This window comes from Capra hircus, chromosome 2, assembly GCF_001704415.2.
Source record: "Capra hircus breed San Clemente chromosome 2, ASM170441v1, whole genome shotgun sequence".
In the NCBI taxonomy this organism is placed as follows: Eukaryota; Metazoa; Chordata; class Mammalia; order Artiodactyla; family Bovidae; genus Capra; species Capra hircus.
The window spans coordinates 18,200,447-18,224,577 of record NC_030809.1 but is presented as its reverse complement, the minus strand read 5'-3'; the positions used below and the strand labels follow the sequence as shown (position 1 = coordinate 18,224,577).

At 42.3% G+C, this 24,131-nt stretch overlaps 1 protein-coding gene across 1 annotated transcript in view; it reads right to left on the bottom strand.

The window, feature by feature from the left end:
* Positions 1–24,131, bottom strand: part of DNER (delta/notch like EGF repeat containing) — a 382,962-nt gene that overhangs the window by 113,054 nt on the left and 245,777 nt on the right. Inside the window, exon 7 of the mRNA XM_018058657.1 lies at positions 14,105–14,218. Within this exon, the coding sequence (XP_017914146.1) occupies positions 14,105–14,218 (114 nt within the window). The remainder of the gene's footprint in view (positions 1–14,104; positions 14,219–24,131) is intronic.

Here is a 24,131-nt window from a genome sequence, read left to right as displayed (position 1 = left end):
TCTCCCTATGAGCTCCACTGTAAGGTGCTGGTAGGAGTCAGAGCCTAGATCTGAACAGTTCAGAATCAGGCCCGACACTGTAACACACAGTATTTGAGCCAAACGAGACAAAAATTTCCCTCTAGCCTCCTCTAACGGTTACAGTCTAGAGAGAGGTACGTTGAAGTGGATAAAATCTGCTGCAGGAAAAAAATGAAAATTCCATTTATTTTTAAGTTATTTGTTTTTTATTGGAAAGGATCTTTGTTGCTCTTAAGAACAACTGTATGGACATTCTGCTTCTGATGTGGGAAAGTAAGTTTTGAACAAGGAAATGTGTTAGTCACTCAGTCATGTCTGACTCTTCGTGATCCCATGGACTATAGCCCGCCAGGCTCCTCTGTGGAATTCTCCGGCAAGAATACTGAAGTGGGTTGCCATTCCCTTCTGCAGGGGATCTTTCCCACTGAGGGATCGAACCCAGGTCTCCTGCATTGGAGGCAGATTCTTTACCATCTGAGCCCAAACCCAAGAACAAACAGATTGGTCCACAAATAACTGAATTTCAGACCAAAACACCCTAGCACTACTTCATGACTCTGAAAGTGAACAAAAGCAGGCAGGTTACGGAGAAGAGTCAAAATATGGTCAGCATGGGCTAAGGTTCAGGTTTAGGAAGCCCCACCCTGCAGGCATCCTTAACTGGACCTATGGCCCAGAGAGGCCAAGACACTAGCCTCAGGACTTCCCTGATGGTCTACTGGTTAAGCATCCAGCTACCAATGCAGGGGACACAGGTTCAATCCCTGGTCGCGGAAGATCCTGCATGCCACGGAGAAACTAACCAACCCAGTGAGCCAAAACAACTGAGCCTGTGCTCTGGAGCCCTGGAGCCGCAACTCCCAAAGCCTACACACTCTAGGGCCCAAAGCCACCGCGATGAGAAGGCCATGCACCATAATCAAGAACAGCCCCCGATCGCCACAACTAGAGAAAGCCCATGTGCAGCAAAGAAGACCCCATGAAGCTAATTTAATTAATTTGCTAATTAATTAATTTCAAAGGAACAAGGGGAAGGAGTCCAGGACAGGCACCCCACGAGGAGTGAAGAGGGTTCTGGGAAAGAAGACAGTTAGAGAAAAGGGTCCCCAAGTTCTGTATCTGAACTCTGTCCACGTCTCTCGGTGACCCCTTAACCATACACAAATGGGGCACTGAAAGCCAAAGGTTGAGATTCAGTTCCCTGCCTCACTGCTGCTATCACTGAGCTTGCAATGGATCTAACTAGTAAGAGTCGCCTGGTTACATTAGTGAACACTGGTTAATCCATCTCGGCTACAGTTTCCTTCCACATGAAGCGATACTGTTGCCACTGTTGCCAGCTATTTATTCATTCGTGAATTCAACATGGCTCCCAGGTACTCCAGAGATACAAAAAAGTGCAGCATCACTGCCTTGAGGAAGTTGGGAGTCCCAGGAGAAAGAGCAGAGCTGCACCCAAGCAGCTGCCACACAAGCTAGAACTTGACCAGAGAAGGAGCTTGGTGCAGCAGAGAGAACACGGACTCCAGAACCAGACAAAGCTGGGCTTGAACCCTGGACCCACCAAGACCTAGAGCCTCAGAATCCACCTTGTACAGCAGTTGTGGGGAATAAATAGTGCCCTTTATATTAATCACTTACTTTATACTAGGCACTTCCTATGCACTGGATAGGGCTTCTCTAGTGGCTCAGACGATAAAGAATCCACCTGCGATGCAGAAGACCTGGGTTCGATCCCTGGGCCAGGAAGATCCCCTGGAGAAGGGAATGGTTACCCACACCAGTGTTCTGGCCTGGAGAATCCCATGGATAGAGGAGCCTGGAGGGCTACAATCCACGGGGTCACAAAAAGTCAGACACAACTGAGCGACTAGCACTTTCACATGCACTACGTACTAATTTAGTTCTTATAACAACTCACTGTGGAGTAAAAGTGGCTCAGTTGGGTCCAACTCTTTGCGACCCCCATGGACTATACAGTTCATGGAATTCTCCAGACCAGAATACTGGAGTGCGTAGCCTTTTCCTTCTCCAGGGGATCTTCCCAACCCAGGGATTGAACCCAGGTCTCCTGCATTGCAGGTGGATTCTTTACCAGCTGAGCCACAAGGGAAGCCCATAACAACTCACTGGGTAGATATCATTAATACCACCACCCTTACTTGTATCTTCCCTGGTAGCTCAGAGGTTAAAGCTTCTGCTTCCAATGCAGAGGACTGGAGAATCCTCCGGAGAATCCCATGGACAGAGGAGCCTGGTGGGCTACAGTCCACAGGGTCGCAAAGAGTCGGACACGACTGAGTGACTTCACTTGTTCTCTAGGTATATCCTTCCTCTTTTCCGAAAGAAAAGCACCAGGTTATCACTGTTTATCTCTTCATTCACTCATCGCACTGTCACTGGACCCCCATCTGCTACACTAAACCAAGTATCACATGGTTCCCAAAGGGGAAGTATTAATAGAAATAAAGGTGAGGGACAGGCTCCAGCACTCACTAAAGTGAGTGCAGCTGGGAGAAGCAAGCAAGCAACAGGCTTTGCAGTGTTTTGAGACAATCTCAGAGAAACTGTGTCATGTGGGAAAAAGAAAGAGAACAAAAAAGAAATATGAACTTTAAAAAAAAAAAGAAATATGAACTTAACCCTAAATCAAAAATTAATTAGCATGCATCAAACATAGAAATAACATTTTTACTCACACTTAATAAGTCTTAATACCCTGCTTTGTTTCCCAAAGATGAAACCATACACCACTTGGAACTCCAAGGATCTCAGCTGCTACAATTCCCCAATGAAGTGGTGATTTAGGGATAATGCCAGATTTTAAAAGAATAAGAGCAGTATTTCATTGGGCTTTTATGAGGACATGTTGCACGTTTCTTAAATAAATACATGCAGTTTCATATGATCCTAAGAGAGTACTTTCACCAAAGCATACATACCAGGATCCTGGGGAAAACAACCAAATCCCAGGACTATTAACATATAAGTTCTAAATCCTGATGGGGTAATATGCCCAGTTTCTGAACAATACACATTATCTTGGAGATAAATTTTATGACATGTGTGGCTATTGCCTATAAATCAGTTTAATATGAAAGTCATTACCCTGATATTTGAGCTGGACAAAAGGATTTATATGGCTAGATTCCTCAAAGCTATAAAATGTAGAAAAACAAAAATAGTTTGGATAAACCCTTGGAGGGTGTTGCAGTGGGGTTTAACCTACAGGGGCCTTTGGGCTGACAATGGTTTTAGACTCAAGCTTTCCTTAGAGTCGCCTAGAGGTTATGAAACTTCTCTCTTTAAACATCACTTGAAACAAAAAAATGGATTTATTGACTGAGCAAGGGGTTCTTAAACTGATATATTCGAATCAAAGACTTAGGAGTAGGGACCCTTAAAGGTAATAGTGAGCCCTTTTACAAGGAAGCATGGCTGGAAAAGATAAAAATGACATAACTTTCCCAAGGTGATATGACTACATTCCCACCACCCCCACCATCATCAGACATCCATTCAGCACTTAGCCAAGCACAGTGCTAAGGGCTTTGGGGCTTTTTCTATTCTTCAACTAGTAAAGGATTTACAAATATCATTCTCCTTTCCTAAATGAGGAAAATGAGCTCACCGTGGTGGATTCATGTCAATGTATGGCAAAACCAATACAGTATTGTAAAGTAAAATAAAGTAAAAATAAAAATAAAATTTAAAAAAGTGGGTCCAGACTTCAAACCCAAGCAGTGTGACCTGAAAAACCCACATTCATAACTACACCACTTTCCCATTCCTCATCAGGACCAGATTCAGGTCCCCTGATTTCCACGCCACTAAAGGCACCAGCTGTCCACACTTGGCAAAGGAGCTTCCGTGTTACACGATCCGCATGTACAGACGGCCACATGAAAAGGTGCTCAACATCTCAAATTTAAATGCAAATTAAAACTACAATGAATTTTTGACAAGTTTTGACAGAACTTTAGGTCTCAAAAGACTTGTATAAGTCTACAATAAACCTGGTTTCAGGGATAGAGTATCAACCACTTGTAAAAGAATGAAACTAGATCACTTTCTAACACCGCACACAAAAATAAACTCAAAATGGATTAAAGATCTAAATGTAAGATCAGAAACTATAAAACTCCTAGAGGAGAACATAGGCAAAACACTCTCAGACATAAATCACAGCAGGATCCTCTATGATCCACCTCCCAGAATTCTGGAAATAAAAGCAAAAATAGACAAATGGGATCTAATTAAAATTAAAAGTTTCTGCACAACAAAGGAAAATATAAGCAAGGTGAAAAAACAGCCTTCTGAATGGGAGAAAATAATAGCAAATGAAGCAACTGACAAACAACTAATCTCAAAAGTATACAAGCAACTTATGCAGCTCAATTCCAGAAAAATAAACGACCCAATCAAAAAATGGGCCAAAGAACTAAATAGACATTTCTCCAAAGAAGACATACGGATGGCTAACAAACACGTGAAAAGATGCTCAACATCACTCATTATTAGAGAAATGCAAATCAAAACCACAATGAGGTACCACTTCACACCAGTCAGAATGTCAGCGATCCAAAAATCTGCAAGCAATAAATGCTGGAGAGGGTGTGGAGAAAAGGGAACCCTCCTACACTGTTGGTGGGAATGCAAACTAGTACAGCCACTATGGAGAACAGTGTGGAGATTCTTTAAAAAATTGCAAATAGAACTACCTTATGACCCAGCAATCCCACTTCTGGGCATACACACCGAGGAAACCAGAATTGAAAGAGATACATGTACCCCAATGTTCATCGCAGCACTGTTTATAATAGCCAGGACATGGAAACAACCTAGATGTCCATCAGCAGATGAATGGATAAGAAAGCTGTGGTACATATACACAATGGAGTATTACTCAGCCATTAAAAAGAATTCATTTGAATCAGTTCTGATGAGATGGATGAAACTGGAGCCGATTATACAGAGTGAAGTAAGCCAGAAAGAAAAACACCAATACAGTATACTAACACATATACATGGAATTTAGGAAGATGGCAGTGACGACCCTGTATGCAAGACAGGAAAAAAGACACAGATGTGTATAACGGACTTTTGGACTCAGAGGGAGAGGGTGGGATGATTTGGGAGAATGGCATTCTAACATGTATACTATCATGTAAGAATTGAATCGCCAGTCTATGTCTGACGCAGGATACAGCATGCTTGGGGCTGGTGCATGGGGATGACCCAGAGAGATGTTATGGGGAGGGAGGTGGGAGGGGAGTTCATGTTTGGGAATGCATGTAAGAATTAAAGATTTTAAAATTTAAAAAATAAAAAAAAAGGAAAGAAAACAAGTGAGCTTCCCCTGGTGGCTCAGTGGCACAGAACCCACCTGCCAAGGCAGTAGACTCTGGTTTGATCCCTGGGTCATAAAGATCCCCTGGAGAAGGCAATGGCAACCCACAAACAGTGTTCTTGCCTGGAGAATCCCATGGACAGAGGGACCTGGCGGGCTACAGTCCATGGGGTCAAAGAGTTGGATAGACTTAACAACTAAAACAATAACAACCAGCAGTCCCACTCCTGGGCATCTACCCAGACAAAACTATAATTCAAAAAGACATAGGCACCTCTATGTTCACCGAAGTACTACTTACAACAGCTAAGACATGGGACTAACCTAAATGTGCATCGATATACGAATGGAAGAAGATGCAGTGCATATATACTATGGAATTCTACTCAGCCATAAAAAAGAATGAAACAACGCCATTTGCAGCAACCTGGATGGACCTAGAGATTATCACACTAAGTGAAGTCAGAAAGGGAAAAACAAATACCATATGATATCACTTTTATGCAGAATCTCCATGCTCCCAGTGCAGGGGGCCTGGTTCAATGCCTCGTCAGGAAACTAGATGCTGCTCACTGCAACTAAGATGTGGTGCAGCCAAATAAATAAACAAATAATGTTTTAAATAAAATATGACACAAAGGAACTTATCTATGAAACAAAAACAGACTCAGAGACATAGAGAACAGACGTGTGGTTGTCAAGGGGAAGGGAGGCTAGGGAAGGGGTGGATTGGGACTTTGGGATTAGCAGATACAAGCTCCTATATATAAAATGGATCATCAACGAGATTCTAGTGCACAGCACAGGAAATTATATTTGATATCCTATGATAAATCATAATGGAAAGGAATATAAAAACAATGTGTGTATACATACATATAGGGGCTTCCCTGGTTGCTCAGCAGTAAAGAATCCCCCTGCAATGCAGGAGATGTAAGAGACATGGGTTTGACCCCCTGGGTCGTGAAGACTGCCTGGAGGAGGGCATGGCAACCCGCTCCAGTATTCTTGCCTGTGAAATCCCATGGACAGAGGAGCCTGGTGGGCTACAGTCCATGGGGCTGCAAAGAGTCAGACACCAGTGAAGCAAATTAGCACACAGCATATACATGTACTGGGATTCCCAAGTAGTTTAAACGGTAGAGAATCTGCCTGCAAAGCAGGAGACCTGGGTTCGATCCCTGGGTTGAGAAGATCCCTGGAGAAGGGCATGGCAACCCACTCCTGTATTCTTGCCTGGAGAATTCCATGGACAAAGAAACCTAGTGGGCTATATAGTCCATGGGGTCACAAAGAATTGGACATGACTGAGCAACTTTCACTTTCATATACATGTATAACTGATTCACTTTGCTGTACCTCAGAAAAGAATACAACATTATAAATCAGTTATACTTGGATAAAATTTTTTTAATGTTTTAAGATCTGCAGGTCTTGAAAAAAAAATAAGATCTGCATGTCTGATAGTGGATCTAACCTTGCATCCTAAAAGTTGAGAGGACTGACATGTAAGTCCTCTTCTTGGTGGAAGTACTTGCCTTCATAATCGTAGGGCAAGAGCAGTTCATACAAGTTCTACTTGCCTTAATCCTGGCCAAGGGCATCACACCAGGAAATACCTTGACAGTAATGTCTTTTAAATACATTGGATGAAATATTTCCTCAAAGTAGTCATGAAGCCCCATAGTCTCACGTCATCTCTGATTAGCATCTGTCTTCTCTAAAAGGTGGATGCCGGGAAGGTCCTCAGGTTCTAGGAGGCGTGCCGGCAAGATGCAAATGGTCACACAGGCAGGACTGACAAACCTGCTTCACTACTGAATGTTCTCATCACCACCCATTTCTTTTTATTCTTTATTCTACTTCAAATTTCCAAGGGAAAAAAATTTTAAAGGAGATGCGGAAGCAAAGATGATGGCTAGGCAGTAATATACAGATTGTACTTATTTGTGTATTTAAATATGCTCACATATTTAAACATACATATTTAAACACCAATAAGCAGTGATGGTAAGTATCTATAATTAAACCTCCTCAGATTTAAGATGCATTTATTTCAAAAGTTAAGGGCCTCAAAGTTGTAAACCAAACCTAAAGACAAAACCGATATGAAGAGTATATTCAGAGGCAATAAAATCAACTCTCAATTACTTATCTTTGTTATCGCTCAATAAGTCAAACCAGTCAGCTCTAAAGGAAATTAGCCCTGAATATTCATCAGAAGGACTGATGTTGAAGCTGAAGCTCCAATCCTTTGGCCACCTGATGGGAAGAACAGACTCAGTGGAAAAGACCCTGATGCTGGGAAAGACTGAAGGCAGGAGAAGAAGGGGACAACAGACAATGAGATGGTTGGATGGCATCACTGACTCGATGGACATGAGTTTGAGCAAGCTTCGGGAGTTGGTGATGGACAGGGAGGCCTGGTGTGCTGCAGTCCGTGGGGTCCCAAAGAGTTGGATACAAATGAGCGACTGGATTGAACTAAACTGAAGTGAAACATAAGGAAGCACTCATGATAAGCTTACTTTTGTTTCTTATCACCCCTACTTGAACCAGAATCTGAAACTGCACTTTTCAAATAGGGACCTGATGAATATTAAGTTGAAATTCAAAGAAAAGGCAGGGCTCGTTGAAGGAAGCATAAAAATACAAGAATAGGAGAAGAGCAGATACCTTCTGGAAGGTGAGCTCATGGGATACTTACAGCACAAGCTGTCTCTCAGGCCTCCACAACCTTGAACTTTTGCAGAGAGGTTAAAAAGAAGACAAAAGTCAAAGTAATGAGTACCCAGGAAGTAGTTCAACCTCTAAGGACTCAGTCCAGATCAGATGGAAAAGGATCCTTGAAGGAAATAGGATGGAGATGAAAACGACAGAGAAGAGCAAGGATGTGATGGAACTGTGTTGAAAGCACTATCCAGAGGGAGAGCCAGGTTTAACAGCCTTCTGGATGGGGCAGGACTGTCATAAAAGGACTTCACTGTACTTAACAAAAAAAAGCGTTGGGGGTGGGGGTGGGAATTCTAGGGTTTTTTTTCCATGCTTAAGAATTTTTAGCAGGAACTTTTAGAAGTTTGAAAACCCAACTAACTTTGAATTTATTTGACTCATGACTTGGTCAAACAAAGGCCATATTTTAAAATAAACCATATTTTGTTTATTTTAAAGACCATATTTTTAAATAAAATAAAATTCACTTTAAAGAATATATTCAGAGATGGTATAGGCCAAGGTTTAAGAATGCTAGTGCCAAGTTCCTGGGTTTAAGTTTCTAGTTGTGTGATCTCAGGCAAGTTATTCACCCTCTTGTGTTTCAGCTTCTCAATCTGTTCAATGGAAATATCGATAGTATTTCCTTCATACGACTATTGTGAGGATCAAATAAGTTATTAAATGTAGTGCTGCTAAGTCGCTTCATTCGTGTCCAACTCCGTGCGACCCCATAGACGGCAGCCCACCAGGCCCCACCGTCCCTGGGATTCTCCAGGCAAGAACACTGGAGTGGGTTGCCATTTCCTTCTCCAATGCATGAAAGTGAAAATTGGAAGTGAAGTCGTTCAGTTGTGTCTGACTCTTTGCGACCCCATATGGACTGCAGCTCACCAGGCTCCTCCATCCATGGGATTTTCCAGGCAAGAGTACTGGAGTGGGTTGCCATTGCCTTCTCCTCAAATGTAGTGAGTGATAGCTAAATGTTGACTTTTTTTAATGCTTTTTTTTACTGTGGTAAAAATCACTTAATATAAAGCATGCTATTTTAACCATATTTAACTGTATAGTTAGAACCGAACATGGAACAATGGACTGGTTCAAAATTGGAAAAGGAGTACATCAAGGCTGTATATTGTCACCCTACATATATGACCTATATGCAAAGTACATCATGTGAAATGCCAGGCTGAGCAGAATTAACAACCCCAGAAACACCGATGATACCACTCTAATGGCAGAAAGCAAAGGGGAACTAAAGAGCCTCTTGATGAAGGTGAAAGAGGAGAGTGAAAAAGCTGGCTTAAAACTCAACAGTCAAAAAACTAAGATCATGGTGTCTGATTCCATTACTTCATGACAAATGGAGGAAAAATGGAAACAGGGACAAACTTCATTTTCTTAGGGCTCCAAAATCACTGTGGATGGTAACTTCAGGCATGAAATTAAAAGATACTTATTCCTAGGAAGAAAAGCTATGACAAACCTAGAGAGCATATTAAAAAGCAGAGACATTACTTTGCCAACAAAGGTCTATAGAGTTGAAGCTATGGTTTTTCCAGTAGTCATATATGGATATGGGAGCTGTACCATAAAGAAGGCTGAGGGCTGAAGAATTGACGCTTTTGAACTCTGGTGTTGGAGAAGACTCGTGAGAGTGCCTTGGACCACAAGGAGATTAAACCAGTCAATCCTAAAGGAAATCAACACTGAATATGCATTGGAAGGATTGATGCTGAAACTGAAGCTCCAGTACTTTGGCCACCTGATGAGAAGAACCAACTCATTGGAAAGGACTCTGATGCTGGGAAAGATTGAGGGCAGGAGGAGAAAGGGGTGACAGAGAATGAGATGGCTGGATATCATCACCCATCAGTGGACATGTGTTTGAGCAAACTCCAGGAGATAGTGAAGGGCAAGGAAGTCTGGCATACGCAGTCCAGGGGGTGGCAAAGAGCTGGACACAACTTAGGGACTGAACAACAAGCTGCACAGCTCAGTGGCACTGAGTGCATTCACATTATTGTACAACTTTCATCCTCATCCATCTCCCAAATGGCTCACCTTCCTAAACGGAAACCCCGAAACTCCCTGCCTGCCCCTGCATCTACCAAAGTACTTTCTGACTCTCTGAACTTGACAGTTCTGGGTACTTTGCATAAGTGGAATCAAACAGTATTTCTATCTAATATATAATGGAATGCATTTTTAAGGTTAACTGAATATATGTCCTACAAACAGATAGTACCTTCTTTTTTTTCCCTGTGCTATACAGTATGCTCTTATTAGTTATCCACTTTATACCTAACGGTGTGTGTATATATATATATATTCTAATTTCCCAATCAATAGTTAGGACATAGAAGCAACTTGCTGACTTTTATAATTAATTTATGTAACAAATAGTTACTAGCTTCCTACTAGCATAAAATATGGAACTAAAAGCTCTGTGATAGGATCGTGGGAGTTGGTGAAAGAACAATGAATAAAACACACTTCCCACCCACAAAAAATATCACAGGGAAGCGAGGCAGACAGAACCTATGCATATATCCAAAGAAGCAAGTGAAAACAGGGCAGATAGCAAATAATACTAGAAAATAATTACTAATCTTCTTTGGCATGGTATCATAGCTATCAAGGAGAATGTTCTTATTCTCAGAAAACACAGACTCATTTATTTGGGGATAAAGTGTGATGATGCCTATAATTTACTTTCAAATTACTTTACAAAAACAATAAGCTAGATACATAAATGCACATATACAAAGCTAACATGTCAAAAGCTAATCACTGGGGAGAAAAAAAGCTGGCAGTCAAGGGTCAAGTGCTGGTTCCAAACTTCAGAACATTATGTGGACTTGAAACTCTTTCAAACTTGTTCTCACAGCATGACTGATAGGAGAAAACTTGCAGACACAGGCTGTTTTTTAAGCGCAAAGTGCTCTGTAAATAATTCCTACAACAACCACCGTGGGACAGGTCCATGGGAGGGGCTGCTTTTAAAGTGCCAGTTGCTGAGAGGCTTCAAAACATGGCAATGAATCCTTCTGATTTATAACTGAAGCCCCTTTCCCTGGTCAATCGTTAGTGAAGGTAAACCTGTGGATGAAAGTCTTCGTACAAAACCTTGCTGGGAAATTCACCTGAATCATTTCAGTTCACTTCTCTACACTTTATCAAGACAGAGTGGAGGAATTGATGGGCTAACGGATAGAGGAGAAGGTCCCTAGACAAGCCTATCAACACCCAGGTTGAGATTACAGTCTATAGACCAAGGTCTCTGAGTAGAGACATGGTCAGATGGCTCCGCTCACTCCCAGACTCACAGCACCTGCCCAGCTGCCATCTCTCGCACTCAATATGTCCCAAATAGAACACTTCCCTTCCATGTTTTTTTTTTTCTCTCTCCATGAATGGCACGACCAACAGTAAAGCAACAGAAGCCACAAATTTCCCCGTCACTCCCCCTCCACCTCCATATCCATCCATCCCCAGACCCTTCTGTTTTCCCTCAAAAGTTCTCCCAAATCACCAGCACCTCTCCTTTTAAGATTCCACCTTCCCTTCTTAACAGGCAACATGGATTTCCCAAACTTCCGCAACCCTTCTATTTCCATACTTGTCTCTCTCCAACCCACACTCCATACTGGTACAAAAGGAAAATTACCAATTCCTGTTTACATTTTTCAACGGTTTAATAGTAATCATTACTAGGAAAACAGTCGTGATACAATGCCTAATACTTACTGAGTACTCAGCCAGGCACCCTGCGCTAATAAGCACCTCGTCTAAGCATCTTCTCATTTCATCCTCATGGACCCTAAGAAGTGAGGGTTATCACTGTATCAATTTTACAATTTTCTCCAAGACATAGAGAAGTATGAACTCTTACTTGCCCAGGGACAGAACTGGTTAGCAAGAGGCAGACAGGCTTCAGGCCTAAGCCTCTGCTCTCTTCCCTCTGGGTTGAACAAGACATGCCCCACTCATGCCCACAAAGTCCTAAAGCCCTAAGGACTCAGCCCTTGTCACCCACATTCCTCCCTTTTCCTTTTGCTTGTGGGGATGCCCTCAACTTTTCACTCCTCCTCCTCACTCACTCTCCACATGTGGGCATCTCTTCTAGGTCCCCAAGGCTAAGCAGATCCTCGTCATGCATCTTAAAGGCACACATTCTGGCTTGTGATTAGGGACTTATTTGTGTCCGCATCACAGGAGGGGCCACCTCAGCTTTCTGACCCTCCAGGCCAGCACCCAGTCCAGTGCCTGGTATGCAGGACTTGCTCAACAAGTCTTTATCAACTAGAGAAACGGAGCACACGTGAACACAGAATTCCTGGGCTGCAGCTCAAGGGTCTGGCTTTACTATCAGTGTGAAGTGAAGTGAAGTCGCTCAGTCGTGTCTGACTCTTTGTGACCCCATGGACTGTAGCCTACCAGGCTCCTCCATGGCATTTTCCAGGCAAGAGTACTGGAGTGGGTTGCCATTTCCTTCTCTATACTATCAGTGTGACCTTGTGCGAATCACCACCTCTCAGAGCCTCTGGGGTCCGATCTGAACCTTCTCCAGCAAAACTATGATAATAAAGAACTGTGGAGTTTTCAAATATCTTTCCACAAAATCCCATTCAATCCCAGGATGGCCCTATGAGGGAAGCAGGGTTCTCATGGCCCATAACCACTTAAGACAGAAAAAGGAGGATCAATCGGGTGGAGGAGGAAAACTAGTGACTGGCCAGCAGTCAATCAGCCTTTGACCGTGAAACCTTCCCTTGACTCTAAGCCCAGCCTACAACCCGGGTTAGGTGGCAACCCACTAACCTGGGCTGTGGCAAAGCTTTGAGAAACTGCCCAGCGCTCTGTACATGAGTGACCACTGGTGCTGACTCCGTCATCCTCCTCTCCAGCTTTCCCATTTGCTTAAGGCACTCGAGTGAAGAGTGGAGGCCATCCAGCACATGTAACTCCATTGTCATGTAACCATGTCTATCATAGGCACGCACAGCTGGGGGATAACCAGGAGAACCCCAGCCACCCGCTCCTGTCCCTGCCCAGGGGAGCAGAAGCCAGAAAAAGGCTCCACTTCCTGAGTGGCTGTTTGGGCTTCAGAATATGAAAGCATAAAGTATACGAGGCAGCGCCCATCATGGCGCTGGGGTTACCTGGGAGTCAGTGGTCTTTTATCAACATCCATCTGTACCACTGTCCCAGTCCAGCCTCTAAGCCAGGAGGTAATTCAGGTTAATGAGTACAGAGATGTTTCCTTATTCACGAGGATTCAACATGTAATCTCTGCAAAGGATGTCAATTGACTCTATGTAATTGTCAGTGTCCCTTCTGTGCATAAGGAGTTTACATGCTGGTTTTAGGGGGGAAACACCTTTAATATCATGTTATTCTTATCATATTAAAGGTTTAGGGTAATTCCATAACATCTCTCCAAGCAGAAATGGAAACAAAACTTCCTCCAAGTGCAAAATTGTTCCTTAACACCAGCTCCATAACTAGGAACATCTGTCTGCTTCTTCAGGTGAAATTGAAACAGTATGACTATTTTTTAATAAAAATTGCCTTAAATATGTGACCTTCCAGGTGACTATATGTGTCCAAGATGTCATAAAGTGGATTTAAAGACAAAAACAGGTGAACTTTATGGTGAAAAAATTTTAATGTAAATTGGTATCAAAAACCTAACACATAATTTAAAAGAAATCTTATCAAGTGAAATTTGTCATTATACAGAAATTCCATTTTATTATAAGTTGTTCATTTTCAATGTGTAAATGAAAACTGCAGAAATTTTGAGATTATATCTAATATTCAGACATAATTTCCGAGCTATTTTAGCACAGAGCTTTAAAAAAAGGAGCCATCTTATATTTTGCTTTATAAATGGGACAAAGTAGGAAGTTCTCTTGAGTAGAGTTTTTCAGAAAATTGAAGTACAAAGGTCGTCAAATTAATGTAGGATTTAAAATGGAAAATGAAAGTTATTCCTGTAATGATACTGATACTGACCTTCCAGACACTGGCAGGTAAATCCACTGAGATTAGAAATGCATGTTGCTCCATTTCTGCATGGCTCTAGGATACAGTAGTCAATCTTGGATTGGCAGAGCTCTCCAGTATAACCTGAGGAAACAAGAGAGACAGGTATAAAACACTCTGTCCCCAAAACCACGAACCATCCTGCAAGTCAATGGAGTTAACTGGTACCTATCCAACCAAGGCAGCAACCTTCACTAGTCTCCCAGGCACTTTGGTTTTGTAACAAGAAACAGTGCTTAGTTTTTTATTTAAGAATATTTGCTTTCCATTGTTGTGTTAGTTTCTGCTGTACAACAATGTGAATCAGCTATATATATATATATATATATATATATAAAATATACATATATCCCTCCTTCTTGGACCTCCCTCCCACCTCTCCCATCCCGCCCATCTCTCCCATCCCTCCCATCTAGGTCCTCACTGAGCTGAGCTCCCTGAGCTATATAGCACGTTTCCTCTATCTCACTATTTTACACATGGCGGTGTGTGTATGTCAGTCCTAATCTCCCAACTCATCCCACCCTTCCCATCCCCCTCATGTCCAAATGCCCATTCTCTACGCCTCCACCTCTCAGAATCATAATTCAAAAGTCATTTGCTTTGCAAAATCTTTTTTGCAAAGAGATTTTTCTTCACCATTAGCTCTACATTTTATTTTGAAATATTAGAACCTTCAGAAGCTGAGACTGAACACCCCGTCCCTTTCTTCTGACCTACGGAAAAACAGTCTCTATAATGTATTTTTTTATGACTTTTTTAAACTTTTATTTTTAAATTTTTAATTGTAAGATAATTGCTTTACAATGTTGTGTTGGTTTCTGCCATACATCAACATGAATCAGCCATAGGTATACATATGTCCCCTCCTTCTTGAACCTCCCTCCCACCTCCTTCCCCAGTCCCACCCCTCTAGGTTGTTACAGAGCCCTGGTGTGAGTTCCCAGAGTCACACCGCAAATTCCCATTGGCTATCTAGTTCACATATGGTAGTGCGTATGTTTCCACGCTACTTTCTCCATACATCTCACCCTCTCCTTCCCACCCCCTCTTGCTTGACCACTGAGATGACAGTCACTTCCCCATGGTCATCTCACTACCTATTTTTAAAAACACCATTAGGAAAATTGCTAGATAGGTATTAAATTTTTTTTAATTTGTAATATTTTACTTTTAGAAGACCCTCAGTGTTCACCCCTTTGTCCTTCATTTTAAAGCTAAGGAGGTCGAGACGCACAATATTAATCACATTTCTATATTCATCTTAATTCTAATTTGAAGCACAAACCCAATTCAGTAAATTTTTCCTGTAAAGCAAAGGTGATTTTGTCAGATAATAACATAACCACATATGTGTGATGAGAAAATAAGGACCTGAAGCTACTGGAATACCCATGCAGCCAAGAAGCCTTAAATAAATTCCAAATATTTTGTTAACTTTGAAAACAAAGCCCTCCCAAAAGGCAAGTTTAAGAAATAACATGCAATTATGTTTTTTAGCTTAAAGTAGAAAAGATTATGAAAGAAAATTTGGAAAGTGCACGGTTTAAAATAGAAAGAGAAAAAGGTTACCCTCAGTCATGTTATTTGAGTGACATAATTATTAATACTTTGGAGAGATTCCTATCAGAAATATTTATGTACAGATAGTTCCTACTAAATTATAATCATACTATAACACTTTGATCTTTCCAGGATGTACATAAAGTATATAAAAACTTATCTTTCTGAATTATTAGTTTTGAAGGAGTGTCATTAGCACCATACTTGATATTTACAAAAATAAATCAATGAGGTTAGGAGAGAGATGATTTGCCTGAGCTTCACTGACCTGCCAATCTAGTCTAAATTACAGACTGTGAATGTGGAAGCCTTGTTTGCAATTCTCCTCTTCTTTATGTGTTTTTTAAAACAGTCTAGGGAGGACTTCCTTGGTGGTCCAGTGATTAAGACTTGTCTTCTAATGCAGGAGTTTCTGGTTTGATCCCTGGTTGGGAACCTAAGATCTTACATGCCTCTTGGCCAAATAAAAGAAACAGAAAAACAGGAGCAACATTGTAACAAGTTCAATAAAGACTTTTAAAATGGTCCACATTGATAACTGAATAGTCTAGGGGACTCTAGCTAATTCATGGGTATGGGAAAAATAAGATAATTATGTAATCTAAAAATCTAAACACCAGGACAAAAAGTCATTCCAGAAGAAGATAATATCTTACTCTAACAAATTTATGTTAATACATTTTCAAATAATAGGTCTAAATTCAGATTAACATTCTGTCCATTTAACTTCATCTAGTCTCCTCAATGGCACCCCACTCCAGTACTCTTGCTTGGAAAATCCCACGGATGGAGGAGCCTGGTGGGCTGCAGTCCATGGGATCGCGAAGAGTCGGACACAACTGAGCAACTTCACTTTCACTTTTCACTCTCATGCCTTGGAGAAGGAAATGGCAACCCACTCCAGTGTTCTTGCCTGGAGAATCCCAGGGACAGAAGAGCCTGGTAGGCTGCCATCTCTGGGGTCGCACAGGGTCGGACACGACTGAAGTGACTTAGCAGCAGCGGTCTCCTCATATTTCCATATCATCCCTATGGGTATCTCAAATAAAATTTTATTTCACCTATAAAGACTTCATTATACATCCCTAACTAAAAGTGATTTTCACAAAGATCACTTTTAACACCTTCCTTAATGAATATCTGGTCCCACTTAAAAATTTAATTAAATGTTCTAAACTATATTAATAGCAACAATTTCTTTTTAAGAACCATATTGTCTGATAACACACACATCTTCCCATGCTTTTAATTTGTTCTTGGCTAATTGATCTAATATTAAACCTATAAGCAAACTGAATCTTCAGTATTGTTCATTGCTCCAATATTGCAAGCAAGTTTAATAAGATTTCAGTCTAAGAGAATAGACCACGTTTGTGATGTGTTCAGGGATTGTCTGTAATGATCTGGAGGTCACACTGGCATTCTGTGGTAGAGATTCTGAAGCTCTGCACTGCCTGAGATGGTTCTAGAATGACCGTTTTATCACTCAAATGCCAACTGTCCCCTCCAACGAGGAACACTGGTCAAGGATCAGTCACTAGCATTGCTTTCCGTTCCAGAGCTTTAAAAGGATTGTATTAAAGATATTTAAAATATGAGAAACATGGAACTATAAAGAAAAAGACCCTGTGTAACCAGCTAGACTACAGAGCATATGCACACTGGTGTGTCTGAGTTCAGTGTCATTGGAGATGAGAAACAGCAGTGAAGGACTGTGTGGTTGGGGATCAGAGAGGCAGAGAGGTAGGGCTGGGGTCATGGGATTACGGAATTACCAGCATCCTTAGCTGCAGGTGGCGGGTTGGTCAGCTGATGCTCGTCTACACCGGGCCAGGTATTACTACTGGCCTCAAGCCAGTGGCGAGTTCAAAGTTCCAGGAGCACCACCCTTGACTGCACTGGTCTCACTGACCAACTGCAGCCAGCTCTGGGAGAGAAGAGGTGGAGGGCAAGGAACCATGAAGACCCTGAAGCTGACTCCAGGGACTCTTAAAGAAAAAGCGAGTCATTTCTTAGACCCTCAGAGAGCAGTGGGTGACATCCGGTCCCATCACCTCGTGGCAAATAGATGGGGAAAAATGGAAACAGTGACAGACTTTATTTTCTTGGGCTCCAAAACCACTGCAGATGGTGACTGCAGCCATGAAATTAAAAGACACTTGCTCCTTGGAAGGAGAGCTATGACAAACCTAGACAGCAGAGTAACACCCAGAGACATCACTTTGCTGACAAAGGTCTGAATAGTCAAGGCTATGGTCTTTCCAGTAGTCACGCATGGATGTGAGAAAGAAAAGAAAGTAAAGTCGCTCAGTCATGTCCGACTCTGCGACCCCATGGACTGTAGCCTACCAGGCTCCTCAGTCCATGGAATTTTCCAGGCAAGAGTACTGGAGTGGGTTGCCATTTCCTTCTCCAGGGGATCTTCCCGACACAGAGATTGAACCCAGGTCTCCCGCATTGCAGGCAGATGCTTTGCTGTCTGAGCCACCAGTGGGATCACAAAGAAGGTCGAAAGCTGAAGAACTGATGTTTAGAATTGTGGTACTGGAGAAGACTCTTGAGAGTCTCTTGGACAGCAAGGAGCTCAAACCAGCCAGTCCTAAAGGAAATGGCTGAGTCCCTTTGCTGTTCACCTGAAACCACCACAACATTGTTAATAAGTTATACCCCAATACAAAATGTTTGGGGTGTTAGATAAATAAATAAAACGCTTTTAAAAATCCTAAAGGAAATCGACCCTGAATATTCATTGGAAGGACTAATTCTGAAGCTGAAGCTCCAATATTTCGGCCACTTGAAGTGAGAAGCCGACTCATTGGAAAAGACCCTAATGCTGGGAAAGATTGAAGGCAGGAGCAGAAGGGGAAGACAGAGGACAAGCATCACTGACTCAATGAACATGAATTTGAACGAACTCCGGAACACAGTGAAGGACAGAGGAGCCTACTGTGCTGCAGTCCATACGGTTGCAGAGTTGGACGCAACTTAGTGACCGAACAGCAACAGAGAGTAGCTTTACCTGCAGTTGTCAGACAAACCACTGACCTTGAGCTACTTGTGATACTCTCAGCTGGATACCTAAGGCTCACAAATCTCCCTTTCTGTGTTTTTTGTTTTTTTAATTTATGTCATAACCATGGAGTCAAAACTTAATAAGTGATCGGTAGGACTTTAAATGAAAACAGATGATTCAATCATTAAAGCTTTGCCTGGGTTCTTCCTTCCATTCTGCTGAAAGCCAGTCTCTGTCTGGGGGAATGAAGTAATTATGCCAACCATTAATAATGTTTCTTTATCTTACCAAAGCAGTGACAGGCACCCAAAGGACCTTCTTAGTAGATGGTCAAGCTAGTGATGGAGTCAACCCAGTGGATGGAAGCAGTAGTAAGTGGTGCCATTGGGATATGTCAGGGAGGATCTGTTCTAGCACATAGACACACACACACACACACACACACGTGTGTGTATCAAACTCATGTCTACTGAGTCGGTGATGACATTAAACCATCTCATCCTCTTTTGTCCTCTTCTCCCCTTGCCCTTAATCTTTCCCAGCATCAGGGTCTTTTCTAGTGAGTCAGCTCTTCACATCAGGTGGCCAAAGTATTGGAGTCCTACCCATAGAATGTTCAGGATGGCTTCCCAAAAGCTTGGAATAAAACCCTAACACTTTACCCCATGACTCAAAACCACACCATGTCCTGGCCTCTGCCCCCTCATCCTCCCATTCTCCCCAGTGACCAAAGCACTGCAGCCCCCCTGGGTCAAACTGGCCCAGCTCCTTTTCAGACTTCAGCATTGTTCTGGGGCTGTGGCCGCAGGACCACACAAGGATATGAGAGGGAGACAGGATTCAAGACAATCAGTTATGACCCTATCCTAGAAAGAGATGGATGGTGCTAATGTTAAACCACTGTGTAACAGAAACTATTGAGAAGAAAATTAGCAACTAGCTTTGGCAGGGAGGGAAGGGGAAGAGGTGAACACACAGTAGAATTTCACCTATAAAATCAGGAGATAAGAGAGGAGAGGTTAAAACTGAAATACATAAAGGCAAAGAGGACCTAACATAATAACATGTAAGTCACCTCTAGAACCAGTTAGGGAGATGAAAAAATGTTTTAGAGAAGCTAAAAAAATGCAAAATCCAACTAAACAGAAAAGGAAGTTGGCTACAATCTTTGTGGGGGTTCCAAACAAAATCAGAACAATTAGGTCAAGACTTCTCTTGAACCCAAGGGTTGTGCAATCTGCTGAAAAATCAGAACCCATTTGGAGGGTCCGGCCCAGAGCTAACTATAGTTGGAGACAGTAAGGAAAAGGATGGCCCTGTGTGTTCATCACTGATAGGGGAAGAACTGCCCTGGATGCCCCGGTCTTATAAGACAGCCGACTCTCCTGGAAACAACCTTGGTTGTCTAAGCATCAAATCTAACTCACCTGGGTGAAGAACTGGAATCTGCCAGAGATAATAAAGCCCTTCCCTCGGTAGGATGAGTCTCCTAACTCAGAAAGAGATGGAACCAAATAAACAGAGGAGGATGTCATGACAGAGACCTGAGCCCTGTGACTGCCACTGGGTGTCTGGCTTAGGCTGATCTGAGCATGCTGGTGCGCAAAGAAGGTGTCACCCTGGAGAAAGTGTGGTGCATGAGAGCATCTATCAGACCTAGGATTAAAATTACAATGCATAGCTGAGTAGTTGAATTTTTATGCATTTAAAGTTGAAAACCAGGGTTAAAGCAACACACGTGGAGATGCTTGATGGGGCTCGAGAATCACTATTGTTTATAACTTTAATTCTTGCAAGGAAAAAAAACACAAAGATTATTTCAGATAGTCTTCCATGTGTACAAGAGCCCATCTAAGACATCAGAAACCACAGCCCACCATCCCTTTGTTCCCTCTGACCCTGCACCCTTCTGTGGCTGTTCTCTCCCACTAGTCAGATCTCCACTCAGAAATCACCTGCTCAGACCTCGTGTCTCTTGAAAGTGAAAGTGTGAGTCGCTCAGTCATTTCCGACTCTTTGCAACCCCCTGGACTGTAGCCCTCCAGGCTCCTCTGTCCATGGAATTCTCCAGGCAAAAATACTGGAGTGGGGTGCCATTTCCTTCTCCAGGGGATCTTCCTGACCCAGGGATTCAACCCAGGTCTACCGCACTGCAGGCAGATTCTTTACTGTCTGAGCCACCAGGGAAGCTTCCTTATTCTTCACCTTAGTACTTAACTTTAAAGAACCTGGCTGTCAATGCAGGAGATGTAAGAAACACGGGTTTTGTCCCTGTGCTGGGAAAATCCCCTGGAAGAGGGCATACAACTGAAGTGATTTAGCATGCACGCAGTACTCCACAAAACACACACTACCGGCTGCCTCCCCATCTAAAAGGAGACGCTGTGGGATGAAGGCTTCATCTCTGAAGCCACTTGTGGTCCTCCCAGGGTTCCTGCATGCTCCATTACAACAGATTTATCATTACCTGAAATGATATTCCTTTTTGGTTCCCTCTTGAGACCATAAACTCCCTGAGAATCAGGACTTTGTCTTGTTAATCACTGAATCTTTAGCACTTAAACAGTTTCTGGCACAAATGAACCCATCTGCTTAAAGTTTTTGCCCCAAACCCTCCCTGGTGGCTCAGTTGGTAAAGAATTCGCCTACAGTGTGGGAGATCTGGGTTTGATTCCTGAGTTGGGAAGATCCTCCAGAGAAGAGAAAGGCTACCCACTCCAATATTCTGGCCTGGAGAATTCCATGGACTGTATAGTCCATGGGGTCACAGAGTCAGACATGACTGAGAGACTTTCACTTTCACTTGGCCCTAATAACAGTTATATACCTTTCAAGTTAGATTTGGCTTCTCCCTAAGCAATCATACCCAGAACACCATGGGCATCATTTGCTAGTTATTCTTTTTCCCAACACCCATGAAAATGAACGCATAGCTATTAAAATAAAAATTTAACCTCAAAAATGTGCTATCAAAAATCACCTTGTGCTTTGCAATGGTCTGATTTCCAATCTGGGAATACATAGGACTCCCCTGCCCCAGGCAGACTGCAGTGGGTGGAACTAGGCTGACTCTCTTTTGAACATTAGTCTCACTTCTCCAACTAGCATTCAGCACCTTCAACAGTTCCCGAAATAAGGCATCAACAGACCTGAAACAGAACTCCTTTTTCCTGCCCAAGCCCCTATTCAAGTTTAATTCCTTAGGTCTGTGATTCTCTACCAGCTGACTCTCACCCCCGGGGAATATTTGACAGTGTCCAGAGGCACTGCTTATTGTCCCACCCTGGGGATGCTCCAGCATCTATTAGGTAGAAGCCAGGAAATGTTGCTAAACACCCTACAAAACACATGACAGTTCCCTGCAACAAAGAATTGTCCAGCCCCCAAATAACCCTAATGTCAGGATTGAGAAAGCCCAGTTTAGGTCAATGAGACCTTAGCTTATCAGACTAAAAACCCTTGGTTTTATTCCAATGCCTCTCGTCTGCTCATATGTAGACACTGACCCTTTACAAAACAGGGAGACAGCACCTTTAGAACATTTTTACAAATCTGAATCCATAGGAATATTTATAACTCCTAGCGAGTTAAAGGGGCTTCCCTTGTGGCTCAGCTGGTAAAGAATTCACCTGTAATGTAGGAGACCTGGGGTTTGATCCCTGGGTTGGGACAATCCCCTGGAGAAGGGAAAAGCTACCCACTCCAGTATTCTGGCCTGGAGAATTCCATGGACTGTATAGTCCATGGGGTCATAAAGAGTCGAACATGACTGAGTGACTTTCATTTCATTGAGCAAGTTAGAGACCATTTTAAAATAAACTATTTGACTATAAAAACTTTAAGGTATTAAAGAATTTATCATTGTGATTGTCAGTTTGTAAGTAAAATAATTGCTTCAAAAACAGATGCTATCGGAAATGCTGATCTCTTAGGGAATCACAGGGGTTCTATTGCCTCTTTGGAGAATATTTTTGTATAACAAAAAAGATATAAGTGTGAAAATTTTGCCTCAGGAAACACATATAATAAGGATGACTTTCAAGGACATACAGGATGATTGAGAAAGCTCTAGACTGAGGCTTAGTGCTTTTAAAGCAGTCCGACCATTAGGAATGGTGTCAGATGAGACGCAGCACACGTGCTAGTGAGTGAAGCCTGCCAGATGGCGAAGATGACCTGACATCTGTAAGGAGATGCACTGAACTGATTCATTCATTCAATGGGTGTGTGACCAGGTTATATCTCGTCTAACACAGCCTGGGAACAGGAAAGCCACGACAGACTTAGACAGCGTGTTAAAAAGCAAAGACATCACTTTGCCGACAAACATCCGTACAGTCAAGGCTGTGGTCTTTCCAGTAGTCATGTACGGATATGAGAATTGAATGTGGATCATGAAGGCAGAGCACCAAAGAATTGATGCTTTTGTTTTTGTTTTTCTTTTAGTTTTTTATTTTTTAAATTTTAAAATCTTTAATTCTTACATGCATTCCCAAACATGAACCCCCCTCCCTCTTCCCTCCCCATAACATCTCTCTGGGTCATCCCCATGCACCAGCCCCAAGCATGCTGTATCCTGCGTCAGACATAGACTGGTGATTCAATTCTTACATGATAGTATACATGTTAGAATGCCATTCTCCCAAATCATCCCACCCTCTCCCTCTGAGTCCAAAAGTCCATTATACACATCTGTGTCTTTTTTCCTGTCTTGCATACAGGGTCGTCATTGCCATCTTCCTAAATTCCATATATATGTGTTAGTATACTGTATTGGTGTTTTTCTTTCTGGCTTACTTCACTCTGTATAATCGGCTCCAGTTTCATCCATCTCATCAGAACTGATTCAAATGAATTCTTTTTTACAGCTGAGTAATACTCCATTGTGTATATGTACCACAGCTTTCTTATCCATTCATCTGCTGATGGACATCTAGGTTGTTTCCATGTCCTGGCTATTATAAACAGTGCTGCGATGAACATTGGGGTACATGTGTCTCTTTCAATTCTGGTTTCCTCGGTGTGTATGCCCAGCAGTGGGATTGCTGGGTCATAAGGTAGTTCTATTTGCAATTTTTAAAGGAATCTCCACACTGTTCTCTATAGTGGCTGTACTAGTCTGCATTCCCACCAACAGTGTAGGAGGGTTCCCTTTTCTCCACACCCTCTCCAGCATTTATTGCTTGCAGATTTTTGGATCGCTGACATTCTGACTGGTGTGAAGTGGTACCTCATTGTGGTTTTGATTTGCATTTCTCTAATAATGAGTGATGTTGAGCATCTTTTCACATGTTTGTTAGCCATCCGTATGTCTTCTTTGGAGAAATGTCTATTTAGTTCTTTGGCCCATTTTTTGATTGGGTCGTTTATTTTTCTGGAATTGAGCTGCATAAGTTGCTTGTATATTTTTGAGATTAGTTG